The sequence below is a fragment of the Schistocerca americana genome, chromosome 2 (genome assembly GCF_021461395.2).
Source record: "Schistocerca americana isolate TAMUIC-IGC-003095 chromosome 2, iqSchAmer2.1, whole genome shotgun sequence".
NCBI classification, from domain to species: Eukaryota; Metazoa; Arthropoda; class Insecta; order Orthoptera; family Acrididae; genus Schistocerca; species Schistocerca americana.
In genome coordinates, this window is record NC_060120.1 from 833,702,418 (window position 1) to 833,724,064 (window position 21,647).

Genomic DNA, 21,647 nt, shown 5'->3' on the forward strand with positions numbered 1-21,647 from the left:
AAGAAACTGGATGGTTCACTAGAAACTAACACGAAGAATAATGGCCAAATCCTCGCAGACTATTTCAACAAACTTCTCAACTGTGAAAGACCTACAGAGGACATTCACTACGAGACGTCTACACCAAATCCTGACGCTAAACTGCCAACCATCAACGAAATTGTAGAAATTATCAAGACACTGAAAAACAATAGAGCCCCAGGAGAAGATGGAATTATTGCAGAACTATGGAAACTAAATGATGAAAGATTAACAGGAAAAATTCACAAAATCATATTAAACATTTGGGAAACAGAACAGATCCCTTCTGAATGGAAATGCGCACTCATCCATCCACTCCACAAAAAAGGGGACAAAACTGAACCAAATAATTACAGGGGTATCTCACTCGTACCGGTCACATATAAAATCCTATCAAAAGTTCTCATGAATAGATTAGAAGAACAAGCTGACCCACAAAGAGGAGAATACCAGGCTGGTTTTCGCAAGGGACGATCATGCATAGAGCAGATCTGGAATCTGAAAATGATTCTCCAGATGAGAAACACCCGAAACACAGTGGTTACTTTTGTAGATTTTAAAAAGGCCTACGACTCAATAGACAGAGTAGTGCTCTGCAAGACGCTGGAAGAATTCAGCATTGACAGAAAGACAAGAGCAATAATTCAGGAAACATTAACTGACACAGTCTCCAAGGTTAAATTTATGGGGGATATCTCGGAACCATTTGTAATCCAAACTGGAGTGCGACAGGGTGACGGACTTTCACCATTACTCTTTAATATCATTCTTGAAAAAATCATCAGGACATGGGAAAAAGAAGTCAAAGGAATCCAAATTGGCATTAGAAAAGATAATAGATTCAATGTGAAGTGTTTAGCTTTTGCAGATGACCTTGCAATCCTCACAAATAATAGAAAAGAAGCCACTAACGCCATAGAGAAGTTACACGAAATTGCACAAAGAACTGGCCTGCAAATCTCATATGAGAAAACCCAGTACATAGAAAGAGTGCCACAAGACAAATTGCCTATTGTGACAACCCATGGGAAAATCATACAAGTACCACATTTTAAATACCTGGGAGAAATCATTCAGCCATCAGGGATCAACCTAAAGGCCAATGAGGAAAGAATAAAAAAATTACAGAAAGCATATAAACTCACGTGGAACTATTATAACAAAAAGTCCATATCCACTAACGCAAAATTGAGGCACTACAACACTGTCGTACTTCCGGAGGCACTGTATGCATCTGAAACAACACAAATAGGTGGGCAAACTAAAATCAAAGAAATAGAGAAACAAGAAAGGAAAATTCTCAGGAAAATTTTTGGCCCGATACAAGAGCAAGGAATCTGGAAGAAGAGACCAACATCAGAATTATATAAATACACAGACAAGATTACAGATACAGTAAGGAAAAGAAGAATGCAGTTCTACGGACATATCCACAGGATGAATGAAAACAGAATTTCAAAGCGAATTCTTAAAGTCATCAACTCAGGCAGGGGAAAAACAAAATGGATAAAAGAAGTTGAAGAGGACCTCAGACAAGCACAAATAACAGTAAACGATGCAGAAAACAGAACTGAATTCAGGAACATCATCAAAAAACATAAATTTGACACCACAACACAGAAGAGACCAGGATGCAAATGGACAGCGGAGCGAAAGAAACAACACAGTGAACACATGAAGAAAATTTGGGCTCAGAAAAAACACAAACAATCATCATAAAGGAATTCAAGTTCAAACGCTCTCTTAAATGGGAATAATCGAAAATAATAATAATAATTAATAGTAACCTCAGACTTGTTGCAGGTGATGAAGTACTATGTGAAAGAAGCTACATAAATATTTAGTCGGATCTTGATAACATTTCAAGTGGTGCAAAGACTGGAAACATGCTTTAAATGTACAAAAATGTAAAATTTTGCACTTCACAAAATGAAAAAAACATAGCATCCTCTGACCATTATATCTGTGTGTCACTGTTGAAATCAACCACCTCAGGCGAATACCTTGATGTAACACTTTGTAGGGATATGAAATGGAATGATGACAAAAGCTCAGTCAAGGGTAAAGCAGGTGGTAGACTTCAGCTTATTGGTAGAATAATGGGAATGTGCAATAAGTCTACAATGGAGACTGCTTTTAAATCACTTGAGAATCCAGTTCTAGAATATTGTTCAAGTGTGTTGGGCCAGTACCAGATAAGAGTAACAGGGGATATTGAACATAGACAGAGAAGAGCAGCATAAATGGTCACAGGTTTGTTTGAACTCTGGGAGAGAGTCACAGAGATACTGAAGGAACTGAACTGGCAGACTTGAAGATAGACCTAAACTATCCTGAGAAAGTCTATTAACAAATTTTCAAGAACTGGCTTTAAATCATTATTCTAAGAATATACTTACATAGGGATCATGAGGAAATATTAGAATAATTACTTTACAGAGGCATTCAAACAATCATTTTTCTCATCCTCCATTCATGAATGGAACAGGAAGAAACCCTAATAACTGGTACGATGGGACACACCCTCTGTCATGTACCTCACGGTGATTTGCAGAGTATGTATGTAAATGTAAGAAGACACAAAACTGCGATCTGTAATGCACTATGCAGACTCGCTTGTAAAAGACTTTTGGCTGCCTTATGATTGACCAAGGGCTGTCATAATTTATATTGCAAATTTTGAATGTTCCATAAGTCTGTTTTCGAATTTTCAAACTCAAGATCCAGTATTGTGGCTTGTATTGTAGTATACAGTCATAATCATGCACAGCCATTTGACTAAATTACAATTGCCTGATAGCAGTCAAAATATATATAGTATGTTTCAGGTTTCTCAGAAGTCCATGAAGGAATTATCCCAATGGGACAGAAATCAATAGATGTGGGATACATATTAATAAAAACAAATACAATTAAAATTTCATAAAACTTGTATGATTTATTCAAGAGAAAGAGCTTCACAAATTGAACAAGTCTATAACACACTGGTCCACCTCTGACCCTTATGCAAGCAGTTTTCAGCTTGGTATAGATTGATAGAGTTCCTGGAAGCCCTCCTGAGGGATATCATGTCACATTCTGTGAAACTGATGTGTTAGATCACCAAACTTCTGAGATGATTGGAGGGCCCTGCCTGTAATGCTCAAAACATTCTCAATTGGGAGAGACCCAGCAAACTTGCTGGTCAAAGTAAAGTTTGACATGCAAAAAAACAAGCCATAGAAACTTGTGCCATATGTGGGAGGACATTATCTTGGTGAAATGTTAGCCCAGGATCGCTGACCCTAAAGGGTAACGAAAAACACAGCAAGTTATGGACGTTTTGAGTGTTATGGGCAGGACCCTCCAACAAGGTGCAGTTTTTGATGTTATAATGCACCAGTTGAGCAGAATTTGTCACAATATCCCTCTGGAGGACATCCAACAGCTATATCAATCAAGCCACAAGGGTGCCCATACTATAGTTTCTAAGGAGTAGGTGGGGGAGTGAAATATTTTTAATATTTTGGAAGATGAACGGTGACTTGCTTAAACCCTGTTAAAAAACCTTTGTAATACTGACGTTAAAACCATTTTTTTGGAGAAAAACACTTGATTATATTATCTTTTTGCTTCCCTTGACAGCCAGGGGGGGACGGCGGCCCCCTCTTGTCCCCGGGTATGGGTGCCCTTGCTAAACCAAATAATTGCTTGCATAAGGGCCATAGATGTACCAACACATTATTGACTTTCTCAGTTTCTGAAGCTCTTTCTCTTGAATAAATCATTCAATTTTTCTGAAATCTACTGATTTGTGTGCCACTGTCTCATGTGGATAGATCCTGCCTGTATTCCAGTATGCAGTCATAATCATGAACATCCATTTGGGTATATTACAATTGCCTGACAGCTGTCAAAATCTATACAGCATGTTTAAGGTTTTGCATTAAGTCCATGAAGGAATTATCCCTATGGGACATAAATCGATAGACATGATGTTCAAGTTAATAAAAACAGATGATTAAAATTTCAGAAAACTTGTATGATTTATTTGAGAGGCAGAGCTTCACAAATTGAGCAAGTCTATAACATGCTGGTTCACCTCTGGCCCTAATGCAAGCAGTTTTTGGCTTGGTATAGATTCACAGAGTTGATGGATATGTTCTTGATGGATGTTGTGCCAAATTGTGTGGAACTGACATGTTGGATCACAAAACTTCTGAGATTATTGGAGGTCCCACCTCTAGTGCTGAAAACATTCTCAATTGGAGAGATACCCAGTAACTTTGCTGGCCGAGGTAAAGTTTGGCATGTGCAAAGACAGGCAAAACTCATGCCATATGTGGGAGGACGCTATCTTGCTGAAATGTAAGCCCTTGAAGGGCAACAAAACAGGGCACAGAATACCAAATCCTGGTATAAAATAAAATGGCACTGCAGGCAGTATGGTGGGACGTAGGTTGGTATCCTGCCACAGGCAGGGCATCTCCAGAGACATCTTGTGTGGAATCTCATTGACTGGAGCACAGTTGTCTTCAGTGATGAGTCTTACTTTGAATTGAGCCCTGATGCCCGGTGAAAACATGTTTGGAAATGCCCTGGACAGTAGTGGGATACCGACCTTACTGTTGTCCGCTCTAAGACCCAACAACCAGGACTGATCGTCTCGGGGGCCATTTCTTTTCACAGCTGGGCCCCGTATGTTGTCAAATGCAGCACCTTTACAGCACATTGGCACATCATCAATATTGTAAACCCCTTTTGATGATATAATGCACCAATTGGACAAAACTTGTCATGATATCCCTCTGGAGGATTTTCAACAACTCCGTCAATCAATGCCAAGCCACAAGGGTGCCCATAATATAGTTTATAAGGAGTAAGGTGGGGGGGAGCAAAGCGGGGGGTTTGAAACATTTTTCATGTTTTGGAAGATGAATGGTGACTTGTAAGGAACCATAAAAAATTCCAGTTTCAACCCTGTTAAAAACCTGTGTAATACTGACTTTTAAAACATTTTCACGGAGAAAAAAAAAAAACACTTGATTGCACTATCCTTTTCCTTTCCCTGAGAGCTAAGGGGGACAGTGGGCCCTTGCCCCTCTGCATGTGTGTCCTTGCCAAGTTGAATAACAGCTTGCTGGACCAACAGATTTTTGACTTTCTGTTTCTGAAGCTCTTTCTCTTGAATAAATCATTCAGTTTTTCTGAAATTGTAATTGTTTGTTTGTCTGTTCACGTGCTTCACATCTATTGATTTGTGTGCCACTGTCCCATATGGATAGTGGGGGTGGGATCCATAAAGCTAGGGCTGGTTAACTGACCTGAATTGCAATCTGCACAGACATGACAAGGAGAATGGCACTGTATGCTACTTCAGCTGTTTTATCTCAACTCAGTTTATGCAAATTTTCAACTCAGTTAACTCAATTTTGTGTAAAGGTGAGTTGAACCATCACTGCAATTAATAAAAACAATAAGCAGTGTTTCCACACCTTGTGTCATAAGTTGTACCACTTATACATAATTTTATTTAATACAAACATTAATCTCAGTTTTGATAACATAAAGTATATAATTGATGATTACCTGCATTGTGCACATTACTGCTTCTGTGGAAGCTCAAAAAACAGGTTTGTAATACCTGCACTGTTCACTTAGAGGTGGAGTTTGTTGTCTCCCTCCCCACTTGAAGGATTTTGAGTTTGTGAGTGCTGTAGCCAGCACACTGTAGGGGCAAAGATGGATGTGTGTGTGTGTGTGTGTGTGCGTGTGTGTGTGTGTGTGTGTGTTTATACTCTAGCTCAATGAAGTTTTATTCCTCTTCTGTGTGTACCTATTGATGATGACTCAAAGCTTCTCCAATTCAGTGTGTAGCGCCCTTTTGCACCTAAATTATACAGAGAATATTCAAATACATATACACAAATGTTCATTGCAAGTCTGAATGGGATTATGAACAATGAACATAGTTGCAAACAGATTGCAGATATTGACAGAAACAGTGGTGTAAAGAAAAACATATGAACATCGGATCACTGGGGATTGCACAATCAGTTGCCCACTTTGATCCCAGCACACATTAGAGATGTACCAAACAATAACAGCAGACAGCAGTTACTTTCCATGTATCCACCATAACTTTTGAAGCACTTTTCTTGAGGACCGTAGGCAATGTTACAGAATAATTTACATTAAGTTTTTCATGAACATCAAGTGTCTTATGTTTATGCGGGCAGTGTTCCAAAGCAATTTCTTTTTCATTTAATACTGGTAGTCTTACAGTTTAACTGCAAATATTTACACAATAGTTTTGCAATTCCAGTACATCTTTAATTTCAGGTCATCAAAGCCCTGATGAAGGATGTGGTTTAGTTGTTCCAATCAGGGGTGATATTGGGTAACATAGGGGGCACTCCTTAATAGCTGGTTCTTGGGAGATGGTTGGAGGATTGTATGTGCATAGCGAAATGGCATGGGAGGTCTGTTTTTGGGCTAGGTCTGGGTGATAGTGCCTGACTGTGAAGGCCTCTGGAAGACCTTCAGCATACTGGGCAAGGAAGTTCTTGTCATTGCAGATATGACATCTCAAGGTGGGCCGGATGTATGGGAGGGATTTTTTGGCATGGCATGGATAGCAGCTGTTGAAAAGCAGGTCCTATGGTGGGTTTAATGTGGGAGCCATCAGAGAGGAGGACTTAAACATCCGGGAGGTGACATGCTGGCTTTAGGGGGACCAGGTGAAGTAGATGGGACAGGAGGGTTTATATTGTGAAGGAATGAGGATAGGGTGTCTTGGCCCTATGTGCAGGCCATGAAAATATCATCAATGAACCTCAACTAAACCAGAGGTTTGGGGTTTTGGGAGGCTCGGAAGATTTCCTCTAAATGCAACTTAAATAGGTTGGCATAGGAGGGTTCCATACAGATGTCCATGGCTGTGCTGCAGATTTGTTTGTATATTTCCCTTCAAATGAGAAATGTTTGCCTGTTAGGATAAAGTTAGTAGGGTGCAAGAGGGTTGATCTAGGTTTGGGGTCTAAAGGACATTGACAAAGATAATGTTCAACAGTGGAAAGACCATGGGCATGAGGGATGTTGGTGAACAAGGAAGTAGCACCAACAGTGACCAGAAGGAAACCAGGAGGTAAAGGGGTGGGAATGATGGAGAGTCAGAAAAGAAACTGGTTGGTATCTTTGACATGGGAGGCTATATTTTGGGCAACTGGTTGGAAGTGTTGGTCAAGAGGGCCAAAATTCCTTCAGTGTGGGAGCACAATAATCAGCTACAAAGGGCCATACAGGATTGTTGGGTTTGTACATTTTGGGAAGCATGTAGAAGGTGGTTTTTTGGGGTGTCATAGGGGGTAAAGAAGAAAGTGGATTCAAGGGAGAGGTTCTGGGAAGAACCTAAGGCAAGTTATGTTTAATTTCTGGGATGGGATCACTCTGGCAAAGTTTATAGATGGATGAGTCAGATAACTGGCAAAGGCCTTCCTCCAGGTAGTTGCTGCAGTTATTAACGACTGTGGTGCAGGTAGGATGATTAGGTCAGGATTTGCTTTGAGGCTGTGAATGGCTGTTCTTTCTCCCACTGAAAGTTGGTTTTCTCAGGAAGGGACCTGGGGAAGGACAGTGAGGCCATGTCTGAGCTATGGAATTCCTGGAAGAGGACCAGGGTGTAGTTAGATAGAGGGCGGGGGGGGGGGGGGGGGGGGATCACGATCGGATTCTGGTGTGAACTGGAGGAGGCGGGGTTCAGTGATCATATTAGGGTGTCTATGGGTGGAAGGATTAGTGGCAATGAAGTATTTCCATTGCAGGGGTCGGAAGAAAGAGAGTAGGTCTTTGACAAGTCTAACATGGTTCAATTTGGCTGTATGGTTAAAGGTAGGGCCTTGTATAGGACTCAAACTTCCGTGGGTCTGAGGATTTTTGGGGAAAGGTTAACAACAGTGTTCTGCAATGTTTTCAGCTCTGGATTTAGTGGAGGGTTGATAGGAAGTTTTGAGGCTGTGGCAAGCTGAAAAGGTCAGCTAGGCAGAGTTTGGGAGCTATGAGGGGTTGACAAGAAGGAACACTGTGAATTTGATAGGTATTGGATAGTGGTGCACCAAGATGGTAGTAGGATGTCAACAGGTTGGTGGTGGTGTCTAGAATGCTCTTCCATGTGCTAGAGGGCAAGGGATTCAATATCAGTGCATATTTTCACTTTGTCTTCTCACTGACCTGTTTTTCTAAATCACGGACTTAAATGTAGCTCTTATGAATTCAGTGTCCATGTTGCATCGTGTTGCGGCACTTCTACATGCTTGCAGGGGTCCTACATGATATTAGGTAATTTGGCTGTTTAGTGCAGTTTTGCAGTTAAATTCTGTGACATTTGTGGATACTATATGTAAACTGTGTTGTGAACAGAGGTAACAGTAAATAAGTAATAAAGTCAAATGTCAGACCTAATGCCGAAGGTTGAGTGCATGAACAGTGCAAATGTTGTAAGTGATAAAACTTTTTTGTTTTCACAATTTTGTGAGAGCTTCAGTGAGAAATAGTTTTGTAAAGGTTTGAAATAATGTGTCAACTTTGTTGGAAGTTGCCAAGTGCTCTCATTCTCAAATACCATACTGGATGAATGAAGTGAATATATTTGCACACCAGCAGTTATGCTGCCTTAATACGAACAACTGTAATTCTTGTCTTATTGTGTTATGCTTTTAACATAATACCTCTTGATGAGTAGATTACAACATTTTAAAGTTTTAAATTTGGTGAATAATTATGTGAAATATTAAAAATCTAGCATTTGTTGCCCCTACATTGCAACTTGAACCACGTTCCATGACAGCATTTCAGTAATATGGCTATAGGTGTGTGTGTGTGTGTGTGTGTGTGTGTGTGTGTGTGTGACATTTGTAAAGTGACTGACTCCATCCACATCACATGTGAAATATTGACATTGGGATCTGTGGAGCTTTGAAATAACTAATTACAGTGCATAGAAATTTATTGCAAAATATGGTGCCTATTTAGACCTAGTTCTATAATGAATAAAAGGAAATGAGGGTTACATGAGTCTCCTCCCCCCGCATTAAATATATTTCCCCTACCACATAATTATATTAGAGAAATGTTAGTATTATTTAAAACTGTTATCTAATTGATAGAGACAAAAGGTTTCTAATAACCAGTGATATTCACAAACACAGTCTCTTTAACACAAATCTTCATTTCTCACACTGTTACTTTATTCAGCCAGAAGGAAACATTTCCCCTGAATTTCAAACTTTTTAACAAACTTCCTGAGGCAACAAATACAATCATAAATTTGCTTATCAAAATATCTTTAGAATCAAACACACACACAAAATTCAAGCTTTCACAACCCATGGTTGCTGCATCAGGAAAGAGGGAAGGAGAGGGAACGACGAAAGGATGTGGGTTTTAAGGGAGAGGGTAAGGAGTCATTCCAATCCTGAGAGCAGAAAGACTTACCTTAGGGGGAAAAAAGGACAGGTATACACTCACACACACACACACACACACACACACACACACACACACACACACATATCCATCCACACATACACAGACACAATCAGACATACATAAAGGCAAAGAGTTTGGGCAGAGGTGTCAGTCGAGGTGGAAGTACAGAGGCAAAAATGTTGTTGAGTGACAGGTGAGGTATGAGTGGTGGAAACTTGAAATTAGTGGAGGTTGAGGCCTGGTGGGTAACGGAAAGAGAGGATATATTGAAGGGCAAGTTTCCATCTCCGGAGTTCTGATAGGTTGGTGTTAGTGGGAAGTATCCAGATAACTCGGACGGTGTAACACTGTGCCAAGATGTGCTGGCCATGCACTAAGGCATGTTTAGCCACAGGGTGATCCTCATTACCAACAAACACTGTCTGCCTGTGTCCATTCATGTGAATGGACAGTTTGTTGCTGGTCATTCCCACTTAGAAAGCTTCACAGTGTAGGCAGGTCAGTTGGTAAATCACGTGGGTGCTTTCACACGTGGCTCTGCCTTTGATCGTGTACACCTTCTGGGTTACAGGACTGGAGTAGGTGGTGGTGGGAGGGTGCATGGGACAGGTTTTACACTGGGGGTGGTTACAAGGGTAGGAGCCAGAGGGTAGGGAAGGTGGTTTGGGGATTTCATAGGGATGAACCAAGAGGTTACGAAGGTTAGGTGGACGGCGGAAAGACACTCTTGGTGGAGTGGGGAGGATTTCATAAAGGATGATCTCATTTCTTAATACACATAGTTATTTAAGGTATTACTCATGAGAATCTGGTGCCTAATTCTAATGTATTGATTTATCCATTATCTATGGTATATAGTAATACTATATGTGAAAACGACCACTAATAAATATTTATTGCTACACAACTGGGAATGTATGTAATAGGATTAAAAAGAAATTTTCAGATCTCAGCAGCATATGGGTATTGCATTAAATGCAATGGCAGCATATGAATGTTAGTGCCAGACTGGGCCTCAAACCCAGATCCTCTGCTCCTGTAGAATGGTCGCATTAATCTCTTAGCCATTCGATATGCCTCCCATCCAGCCCAAATTCCCATGTGCCACATACTATGTAAGTTGTGCTCACTGTCCTTTATCCTCTTTTTTGCTCACAAGGCTTAAGATGATTGAATGAATCCATATAGGAGATATTTCACCATCAAAGTGCAGACATGTACATATTTATATGTGTGGTATTAGTTCTTTAGGATATGTTTGAAAGAACAGACAGATTTGTGTGATTCAACAGGTGTACCTGTAAAATGGAAGAGAAATTATCAGATCTGGGCTACCATGAGCACTGCAGGAAATGCAATCGCAGCATGTGAAAATTTGTGCCAGACTGGAGCTCAAACCTGGATGCTCTGCTTCGCTAGAAAGTTTGCGTTTAACCGCCTTGGTCATCTGAGCATGCCTCCCTCCCAGCTCAAATTTCTGCATGCCGCATACTAGAAATATTGTGTCCTCCATCCATTATTCGCTAGTTGCTCACAAAAATTCAGGTGAGTCCACAAGGGTAGAGGAGTGAATGCACCCACACGGAAAATATCATTTTGCCATCAAAGTGCATATATGTACATATTTATATTGTGGTGTCTGTCCTTTAGGTGTGTCTGAAAGAACAGTCAGCATTTGCATAATTCAGCAGCCATATCTGAAGAATGAAAGAGAAATATTCAGATCTCAGCTACATGTGGACATTGCATTAAATGCAACAGTGACATATGGAAATTTGTGCCAGATAGGACTCAAACCCAGTACAGTTGCTTAACTGCCTTGGCCATCTGAGCATGCCTCCCATCCAACCCAAACTCCCACATGCTGCACAGTAAAGATGTAGTGTTCTCTGTCCCTTAAACCTTATTTGCATGCAGTTGTTCAGCTAAGTCCCAGAATGGTTCAGGCAAGTGAGTACATTAGCACGGAAGATATCATTTTGATGTCAAGGTGCATATATGTATATATTTATATTTCTGGTCTCTGCCCTTTTGGATAGCACAGCAACAACTGTATAAGATGGTACAGTGGAGAAGACAATCGGCTCATATTCAGAAAGATGAAGGTTCAAATCCCTGTCCACCCATACAGAGTTAGGATTTCTGTGATTTTCTTTAATGCTTAATGTAGTTCCTTTGAAAGGGTGTAGCCAAATTCCTTCCCTATCCTTCACCAATTTGAACTTGCACTCTGTATCTAATACATTGTTGCCAGTGGAATGTTTGAACCTTAATTTTCCTTTTTTTCTTCTACTATGAATAGTCAGTGATGAATTTCTTCATTTAATTATTCTGCCACTAATTTTTGAACTTGTTTTATCTATGTTTGTCTCATTTTTCATTTACTTCTACAACATCAATCCTTACTTCTCAACACATCAATCTAAGATGGTTATCTAAAAAGGAGTTACATTTTTCATCAACATTGTCTACTTTGTAAATCTATTCCCCACTTCTTACTGCTGGGCATGTTTGTCAACACTGGAACATCATGGTGAGATAAATCAGATACTACTTCTTTCATCTTAAAATTGCAGAAGGTATTTGAGTCAAAGGGAAAATTATCAGTGACTGTTGCGTTATGACATTCAATCCTTATTCACAAAATTACTATGATAAATAATGTGGAGCCAAACATTAACAACACTAGATCTCTCTGATCAACACTGTCAGGCAGGAAAGTAATACACAATCTACCTAATGTTATGGACAATCTCTCTAAAAGCTTAAAGGAACCACCCTTTATGTAGTGTCTAAACTGTCAGCACCACTCGTATGTGTATTTCCAAATCTAATGTTTTAGCGCCACTTAGTGAACTTAGTTTAATTATTTGTGTTTCCCATGGATCACAAATTCAAAACACTATGATGTGGAACATATCAGTTGTATAAATGCAGAGACTTGACAAAAATATGGAAACACCAAAAGCACAACACATTACCGTGCCTACCATGGTGTAGGAAACCTATGGCATTAAAAACTGCTTCCAGTCGTCTTGAAATGGTTAAATACAGGTACTGTATGGTTTTCAAGGGAATGTTATACCATTCTTCCTGCAGAATAGTGTCAAGATGAGGTGATGATGATGGAAGTGGATAGTGATGCTGCACCAAACCATCCAAAGTAGATCATGAAGACTCAATAATATAGATATCTGTTGACTGTGGTGGTCAGGGAAACGTGACAATTCTACCTTGTACTCACACAATCACACCTGGAGGATGCAAGGTGTGTGGACAGGGGCCTTGACATCTTGCAACACAGCATCAGCATCACAAGTGGGAAACAAACATTGTGCACTGGGATGGGCATCATAAAATAAAGTAGTCACATACACCCTGACAGTAATCCAACCTTGTAGAGCAACCATGGGGTCCATGCAGTACCATGAAAGACTGCCCATATCATCACCAAACCTGCAATATGTTTCACTCTTTTGAGAATAACTTGCCCAGACTTTGAAAACAATGTGAAAGGAGATTCATCCTACCAAATGACTTTCTTCCATTGCTCCATAGTCCAGGATTTTTGGCTTTTGCACTACATTTTTCAGTTAATGGGCATTTCTATCATTCAAAAGTGTGTTTGGAATTCCATCTCACCCTCTTATTCCATGCTTATGGAGCTGCCTTGGTGTCTCTTTGGTGCAGACAGGGTTCACGATAAAACATTCAGTTCTGCAGTGACTTTTGCAGCTGTCATCTTCTTATTTTCCATCACAATCTGTCATGAGCACTTAACACAAACTTTCATTCATGTTTTTACTTAGCAGATGATATTTCTCCACTTTCCCTGGTGTGATATAAATCTTCTGTACAGTGCTTCTTGAAACACCAAACATTTTGACTCCCTCAGTTATGGAAGCACACACCATATGAGCAGCAAAATTTACCCGCATTAAAATTCACTTAGCTCTGACTCAAAGTACTCGCAACTACACAGAACACTGTTCTGAGCATGACTGACACTTGCAATTTATTCAGGACATTGCACAGGTGCCATTCATGATCAACAGCAGCACAACTTTCAGGCTTGGCAAGCACCTGCATTTATGTTCAAGCGTACTGCAGTGATGCACTGCAGTACATACATGCCCATAAGCTGTCTACTTCAACAGATATCAGCAGCAGAATTGGGCCACAAGTGAAAGTGGACCCAAGAGCTAGAGTCTTTCTCCATCTTGCACTTCCTTGCTGCAGCTTGGAGTTTTTCCCAGAAAGGCATACAGCATAAAGTGCTCCCTGACGAGCATTTCTCACACGCCCAAATGCCATCTTCATTTAAATGAGATAACATTTTTCTGAGTGTTGATTCCACAGTGTTTTGTGTTAAAAGAATGAACATTTGTTGGCTTGCTGTAACAGTGCTCCTGATAGGTACAAGTCAAGTGAAGACAATGCTTGTGGGTCGATATCACACATTTTGAAAGAACTGTAATTGCTGGTATCTGTGAGCTGTATTGAGAGCTAGTGTCAGAGTGCTTCATGTACTCTTGACACACACCATGTTTTGCAATTGACCTGTACACACTGCCAAGCAGCTTCATTTTAACAGCTTACTACATCCACCTCATGGAGTCCCTTGTATTAATGACTACAGCCTCATGGACCGTATTACTCTTCCCAGGCATATTATCAAAACAGTGCATATGTGCAACAGCATGGGATTTTCTTTTCATCAATGATAGTGAGAGTATTTAATCATACTGCCTTGCTCCCATTGTAATTATTATAAATTCATACATGGTTGTCCTTTAATCTGTGCTTTTCCTTTGTGTCTCATGTGTGTTTAGGCATTAGTTAGTGAGTACACTCTCATGTATAGCACACCATTTCCTCACATCTGTAGCAAGAGTATTTAATTATATTGTTTCTATCACATGTGATTAAGTTTAGAGTAAATTCATCCGTGGTCACATGAACAACCTTGTCTAGTATTACGAATGCATGATAGTGTTTTTGTTGTCACCATAACATTGCATGTGCTGAGTATGATTATTACTATGTGCTGATGTATATGTCTACGTTACAGAGACTGCCATGAATGTGAGTGCCTTGTTGATAGCCTTGTGTGTGATAAACGCTATTTACACCTCAAACTGCAAGCACCCACTCTACGTCACCCACCATGACTTATTCATGGTTTGCATCTGCCCTCTCTAAACCAATACAAACAGCCCCCTGCAATCATGTGTACATCGAAGGGTATTATGTCAAATGATATGGACACTTTCAAGCTAGTATCTAGTTTCACTTTGATATGGACACCAGAACCAGGTGTACAGTAGTTTCCATGAGGAGAGAAGTAGCATTTTTCTAAGACATCTGAAGTTAGTACATTATCCTATGTAATTCTACTATATGTTATATATAGTTGTGTACAGTTGCAATAAGGGACCATCAAAACATTTCTGTGTCTTTTTATTTCACTCTGTAGACCCAGTCCTATGTGTGAGAGTGAATAGCACAAGTTGAGCTCACGTGTAGTGAAATAGTGAGGAATGTATTTCCCACAATACATTGCTCATAGTGTTAGCATATTTTTGTCCAACCCCTGTATAACACACCTGCTCAGTGAAAAGTGAGGAAACATACTGACAATTGACGTGATGGTCATAAGCTTTTTTCCCTGTCTTTTACAATTTTGACAATGACATGTCAGTTTGTCTCCGACCACATTTGTCTATTCAGTTTATTATTTACAAGTGATATTCTGACAAGTATAACAAATCTACTGATGTTTCACATAAAATTTCACTTGCTCTGTTGATAATATATTCTTTTTTATTTATTTGTGTTTTGATGAAAGAAACTTAATTTGTCCTCTGTACAGTTTCTCTTTGCAAATAGGTTTTTTAACAGTAATTGTGGGTGCCCACAGAAGTTATTGCAATAGGGGACAAGATTCTATAATTTCTAGTTTTGGTGTAACTGATTCAGAAAGTTTGAAAATATGCAGTATCACAAGAACTAAATTTTATGAGATGTACACAAAACTTACTGTATCTTAAACCATTGTTAGTTATCCATTTAATATGTTTAGGGCAGTTTACTTTGATACATAAATGAAGGACATCCTGTTATGAATATAGATGCCATTTTTTTATTCAGCAATCTGAAATTACATTAATAAATCAAGAGTATTCAATGTGTTATGAAATAAAGTTAGAAAATAGCAATATTTCTAAAATATTGGGTTCAAAATTAAAATTAAAAATCTGAAATAGAAGATTATGCTGCCTTGTTTCCATTGTGCTAGGAATACAAGCACCAGGGTGAAGCTCAATAAGGGCTGTATGAGAAAATGACAGAGAAAAGATCAGGAACTCTATTATGGCACTGGTCAGTAAAGGTTTGCATCCATCTTGACTGCAGAACAGCACCACAACTGCCACAGCACCACAAAATCAGCGTAATTTCCTGTGAACTGCATGAGAGAGACAGAGACATAGACAGAGAGAGAGAGAGAGAGAGAGAGAGAGAGAGAGAGACAGACAGAGAGGGATAGAGAGAGAGAGAGAATTTCAGGTATATAGTGACTGTATGTGAGGAGGGGGACAAATGCACTCTGCTGTTCCACACCCTTTTGGATTCGAATGACTTAAATTGACTTTGCCAAGCAGTTCTGTCTACCTGAAGAATTTACCTTGAAAAGCCTTAATAAATCTGCTGGAAACCACTAGAACAGATTGGACACAGCTTTTATTTGAAATGACAATGCTGGCCTTACCATTTAGTCATGAGAATATTCTAGGTTTGAATATAATAAATTCCCTTGAGACAGAAAAGCCTCTGTCCACAAATCAATACACATTTAGAAGGCATCACTCATAAAAAAACAAAGCTTGCCCTTTTCTCACATGACAAGCAGCAAACCATAGATGAAGAGAAAGAGGCAGATTCCATGTTCCAAGATTCCCAGAAAGAATTTGATACAGTGTGCTGTTGCAGGCTATGGCTGAAGGTCTGAGCATATGGAATAGGTTCCCAGCTATGTGAATGGATCTAAGATGTCTAAAGTAATAGAATCCAGCACATTGTTCTTGATGATGATTATTCATCAGAGACAAAGGTATCATCAGGAGTGCTCCAGCGAAATGTGATATTCTTGTTCTTGTTCTATTTATGCATAAATTTTGGGATGGGACATGGTGAGTAGCAATCTATAACTGTATGCTGATGGTAATGTCATATACAGGAAAGTATCATCATTGAGTAACTGTGGAAGAATACATGATGACTTAGAAACAATTTCTAATTAATGTGATGAATGGCAAATTGTAAAACATGTTAGTTAAAGCAAATGAGAAGGAAAAGAAACTCTGTTAAGGTTCCAAAATAATAATAAAGGTGAGTTGCTTGACACAGTCAAGTCAATTAATTAACACTGCAAAAATAAAATGAAATGAAATGCTCATGTAAGGACAGTAATATGGAAGGCGAATGGTCAACTTCAATTTATTGACAGAATTTTAGGAAGGTGTAACTCACCTATAAAGGAGATCATGGATAGAGCACCAGTGCAATCCATTCTTGATTACTGCTCAAATGTTAAGGATCCACATCATGTCAGATTAAAGGAATACATTGAAAAAATTCAGAGGCATGCAGCCAGATTTACTACCAGTAGGTTCAATCAACAAGCAAGTATTACAGAGATACTTTGTGAACTCAAATACAAATACACAGAGGAAAGATGATGTTCTTTTCATAAAAAACTGTTGAGAAAATTTAGAGAACCAGCACTTGCAGCTGTCTCCAGAACAATTCTACTACCATTGATGTACATTTTTCGTAAGGAAGACAAAGACAAGATAGTGAAATTAGGGCTTGTACAGAGGCCTATAAACAGTTGTTTCTCACTCACTCCATTTGCATGTGAAACAGGAAAGAAACTGACTAGTTGTGATGCAAGATACCCCCTGCAATGCATCATAGGATTGGTTTGTGAAGTGTGTATGTAGATGTAGATACAATTTATTTTCGACTAAAGAGAATAAAATTATATTCAGTATCATATTATTTTTGTTTCAGAATGGAAAGGAACTATCTTCTGATGATTATACAATCTCAGGTATGTAAATTAAATTAGCAATAATATTTTTATATCAACTGCTTTTCTCTTGTAATGCCTTGCATCAGCCTCTCATTTTCTGTCAGTTGCCCCCCCCCCCCCCTCCCAAATATTGATCTTTGCATTTAACAATTGTGCTATATTTTTTGTAAAATCTCTATAAGTAGCCAATATGTTTCGAGATATCTTTGACTTCCTACACTTTCTGCACTTAGGAATAGTTGTAGTAGTACTCAGAAGGTTCTAACTGAAAAAGAATGGAAGTGAGGTGTGTGGACAGTGACAATTTAAAAGTAGCGGAGTGTGTTATTTGTATATTTCTGCGTGCAATTTTGTGTTAAGGAATAGTGATCATTAATATCTTGAGTTTAAATTAAAAATCTGGGCTTGGTAATAATTCAATATCATGATTGACTGTGATGTGAATGTGGAATTGTGAAATTATATCTACGGGGATTATGCTAGCTTCAATAATAACAGGTTAACTTAACAGTATTGTCATGTTTATTTCATGTAATCTGCTTCTTATAATGTAAGATCATTCGACATTCCCTTTCCTACACTTTTTACCTTGCTGAATTTTCCTCAGCAAAAGTTATTCATACTCATCGGGTTTTAGTAATGTCACGATGCAATAAATCTTTATAGTTACTGTCTTGCTATTTTCATCAATTTGTTTATTATGGCACAAGTATGTTCATGATGCACCTTTATTACCAAGAGTCTCATAAAAGAAAAAGAAAAAATAGAAGTGCAAAACTGTATATGATGTGATAAAATATGTAGAGAAGAAAACCTAAGATGAAGATAAATTAAATAAAAAATGTTGTCAAGGACAACAACTAAAAAATATATGGATCAATGAAACTGAGCACAACCTGGAAAGACATTTTCATGTATGATTTTAGCATGATGTTAAAAAGCGGACAAATGTATAGAGATTATAGAGTATTTGAAATAAGTGGTAAAATATGCACGAAGAAGCAGAAAAAAGTAAAGAAGCAGTAGCCCCTAGCTTTCTCTGATCATGGACAAAAGTAAACATTGGAAATATGTCAACCATTAAAGATACAAGGAGCTATGTACGACGATTCTGTTATTTTGCACATTCACACCAAATCCATTGTTTTAACAATTCTCACTGTTGAAGTACACTGAGGTGACAAAAGTCATGAGATACCTCCCAATATTGTGTCAGACCTCCTTTTGCCCAGCATAGTGCAGAAACTGAACGTGCAATAGATTTAAAAAGTCATTGGAAATCCTCTCCAGCTATCCATAACTGAGAAAGTGTTGTCAGTGTAGGATTTTGTGTATGGACTAATCTCTTGGTTATGTCCCAGAAATGTTTGATGGATTACCAAATCACTTGCTCAAACTGTCCAGAATGTTCTTAAACCCAGTGGTAAACAGTTGTGATCTGGTGACATGGTGCATTGGCATCCACAAAAAGTCCATTGTTTTTTGGGAGCATGAAGTCCATGAACGGCTGCAAATGGTCTCCAAGTAGCTGAACATAACAATTTCCAGTCAATGATGGCTGGACCAGAAAATCCAGCCCATTTCATGTAAAGACAGTCCACATCATTACGGAGCCACTACCAACTTGCACAGTGCCTTGTTGACAACTTGGATCCATGGCTTCATGGGGTCTGTGCTACACTCAGACCCTACTATCAGCTCTTACCAATTGAAATTGCAACTCATCTAAACAAGCTACAGTTTTCCAGTCTTCTAGGGTTCAAACAATATGGTCATGAGCCCAGTAGAGGTGCTGCAGGTGATGTCATGCTGTTAGCAAAGGCATTCATGTTGGTTGCCTGCTGCCATAGCTCATTAATGCCATATTTCACCACATTGTCCTAATGAATACGTTTGTCATACATCCCACTTTGATTTCTGCAATTATTTCGCAGTGTTAGTTGTCTGTTAGCACTGACAACTCTATGCAACTGTCGTTGCTCTTGGTCATTAAGTGAAGGCTGTCAGCCACTTCATTGCACATAGTGAGAGGCAATGCCTGAAATTTGGTATCCTTGGCATGCTCTCAATACTGTTGATCTCAGAATATTGAATTCCCTAACAATTTTTGAAATGTAATATCTCACACATCTAGCTTCACTACTGCATTCACAGTCTGTTAATTCATGTCATATGGCCCTAATCACATTGGAAACTTTTTCACTTGAATTGCCAGAGTACAAATGACAGCTCCATCAATGCACTGCCCTTTTATACCTTGTGTACACTGTACTACCACCACCTGTGTATGCAAACATCACTATCGCATAACTTTGGCTCCTCAGTGTACAAGATATGAACTTTGGTGCTTCCCATGCCTACTTTGAATGTGTGAGATTTGAACTTAATGGCAGCTCTGCTACTATAGTTCAATTCTTTTATCTTGGCGGCTCGTGCATGCCCGCCCAGACGCGGGAGATTGCTGCGTTGCCAGTTGCACACGACGCGCGCACCAAGAGAAGCAGCGCCATAGTATAGCATAGTTCGCAAGCTTACGTTAGGGGGGAGCACGCAGTTCATGAAGTAAAGCCACCACGGCCGCATTATCCCTTTCGCTGCTACAAAGACGTGCTCCCTACGTTCCGCGCTGTGCGCGATTTTGTCATCACTGCACTGCTCGCCTGTGCAGACACATGGTGTTCCCACTGCTTTGATACACTTATCATTCGATTTCACAAAAACTATTTGGCCCAAAAATTTGATTTTTACACGTCTTCTTGACTGATACTTTCCCCCCCTTAAATGATTTAATTTTGTTTCGATGTGGAACGCAGTTATTGTGCAGCATTAAATGTAGTAAACCATTGCACAAAATTTTGAAGAGTTTGCAGAGGTAAAAGTCTATAGCGTATACTTTCCGTATGGTCGATTTTAGTTGCACAATGTTGAGAATGAAATGTGGACAAGATACCTAAATTTTATATAAAATTTACTGTATAACAATATCTCATTTAATTTAAGTACCACATAGGTGTCATATGTAATATTGAGAAATATTCCGTCTTTCGCGACTGTAATAAAAGTTTTATTTACACCGGGCGCATTTGGCTTTATTTTAAAGCACTTCGGAATGCGGGGAGCACGTGTCTGCAGCAGCGAAAGGGTTAATGAAGAGACAAAGCACTAGAAATTTCCAAAAATTGCAGTCAAACGAATAAAATTCGTGAAGTACAGCACTTCAATATTATTTTTAAATAAAGAAAATATTAAGCACAGCACGTGGATTGAACTATTTTTTTTTTTTTTTAAATCTCATTTTGTTCGTTGTATCTGCTCAGGGCGGACGTCGTAAGACACCCGTTTCAGTTCATCGTGGACCCATTAACTCAGTTTTTTTATTACAGAGGGCAGCTAACCCTCTGACCGAACATGCAAGTTACCGTGCCGGCAACTCTTGACCTATCGCTTAGCAGTTCAACACCTTAACCATTACGCTAACACAACTCGTTCGACAGCATGGCTCCATGAGGACTCTAACACATCACGCAAAATACTACCAAACACTGTTGGTATGACTATGAATTATTCACGCTTCGTCGAAGTACAATAGGAAATAAACAATTACCGCTGTTCTTTATTGCGAAAAAGCAGTTCGTGAGATTGGCAACGTCGTTCTCTGTTTATTGGCTGACTGTGTTTTGTGACGTCAGATGCGCAGAATGAACCTAAACTCGGCCGCCAACATAAATGACATGCACTTTAAATGGATTAAGGCAAATTCTACTATGGAAACTAAAATGACGTGGCATTAAAGACATTCTCCTACCTTTTCTTTACATGACCAAACAGAGGGAACAAATGGTGCAATGGGAATAAAACTAAATTAGGAATGGGGAATCATTAAATATGCTCTCCCACAAGGTTTGGTGATTATATGTTTTATCTACATAAATGAATTACCTGGAACATTTGCGGAATCTTGAAAAACTGTAATATTTGCTGATTACACAAGGATACAGATAAAGGACTGAGACACATTCCTATCAGGTATAACCAGGAGAACAACAAAACTGGCTTACAACAAGGT

General features: G+C 39.1%; 1 protein-coding gene across 1 annotated transcript in view; it reads left to right on the forward strand.

The window, feature by feature from the left end:
* The window catches only part of LOC124595895 (laccase-like), a 250,668-nt gene that overhangs the window by 30,025 nt on the left and 198,996 nt on the right, over positions 1 to 21,647 (forward strand). Inside the window, exon 2 of the mRNA XM_047134802.1 lies at positions 17,560 to 17,599. Within this exon, the coding sequence (XP_046990758.1) occupies positions 17,560 to 17,599 (40 nt within the window). The remainder of the gene's footprint in view (positions 1 to 17,559; positions 17,600 to 21,647) is intronic.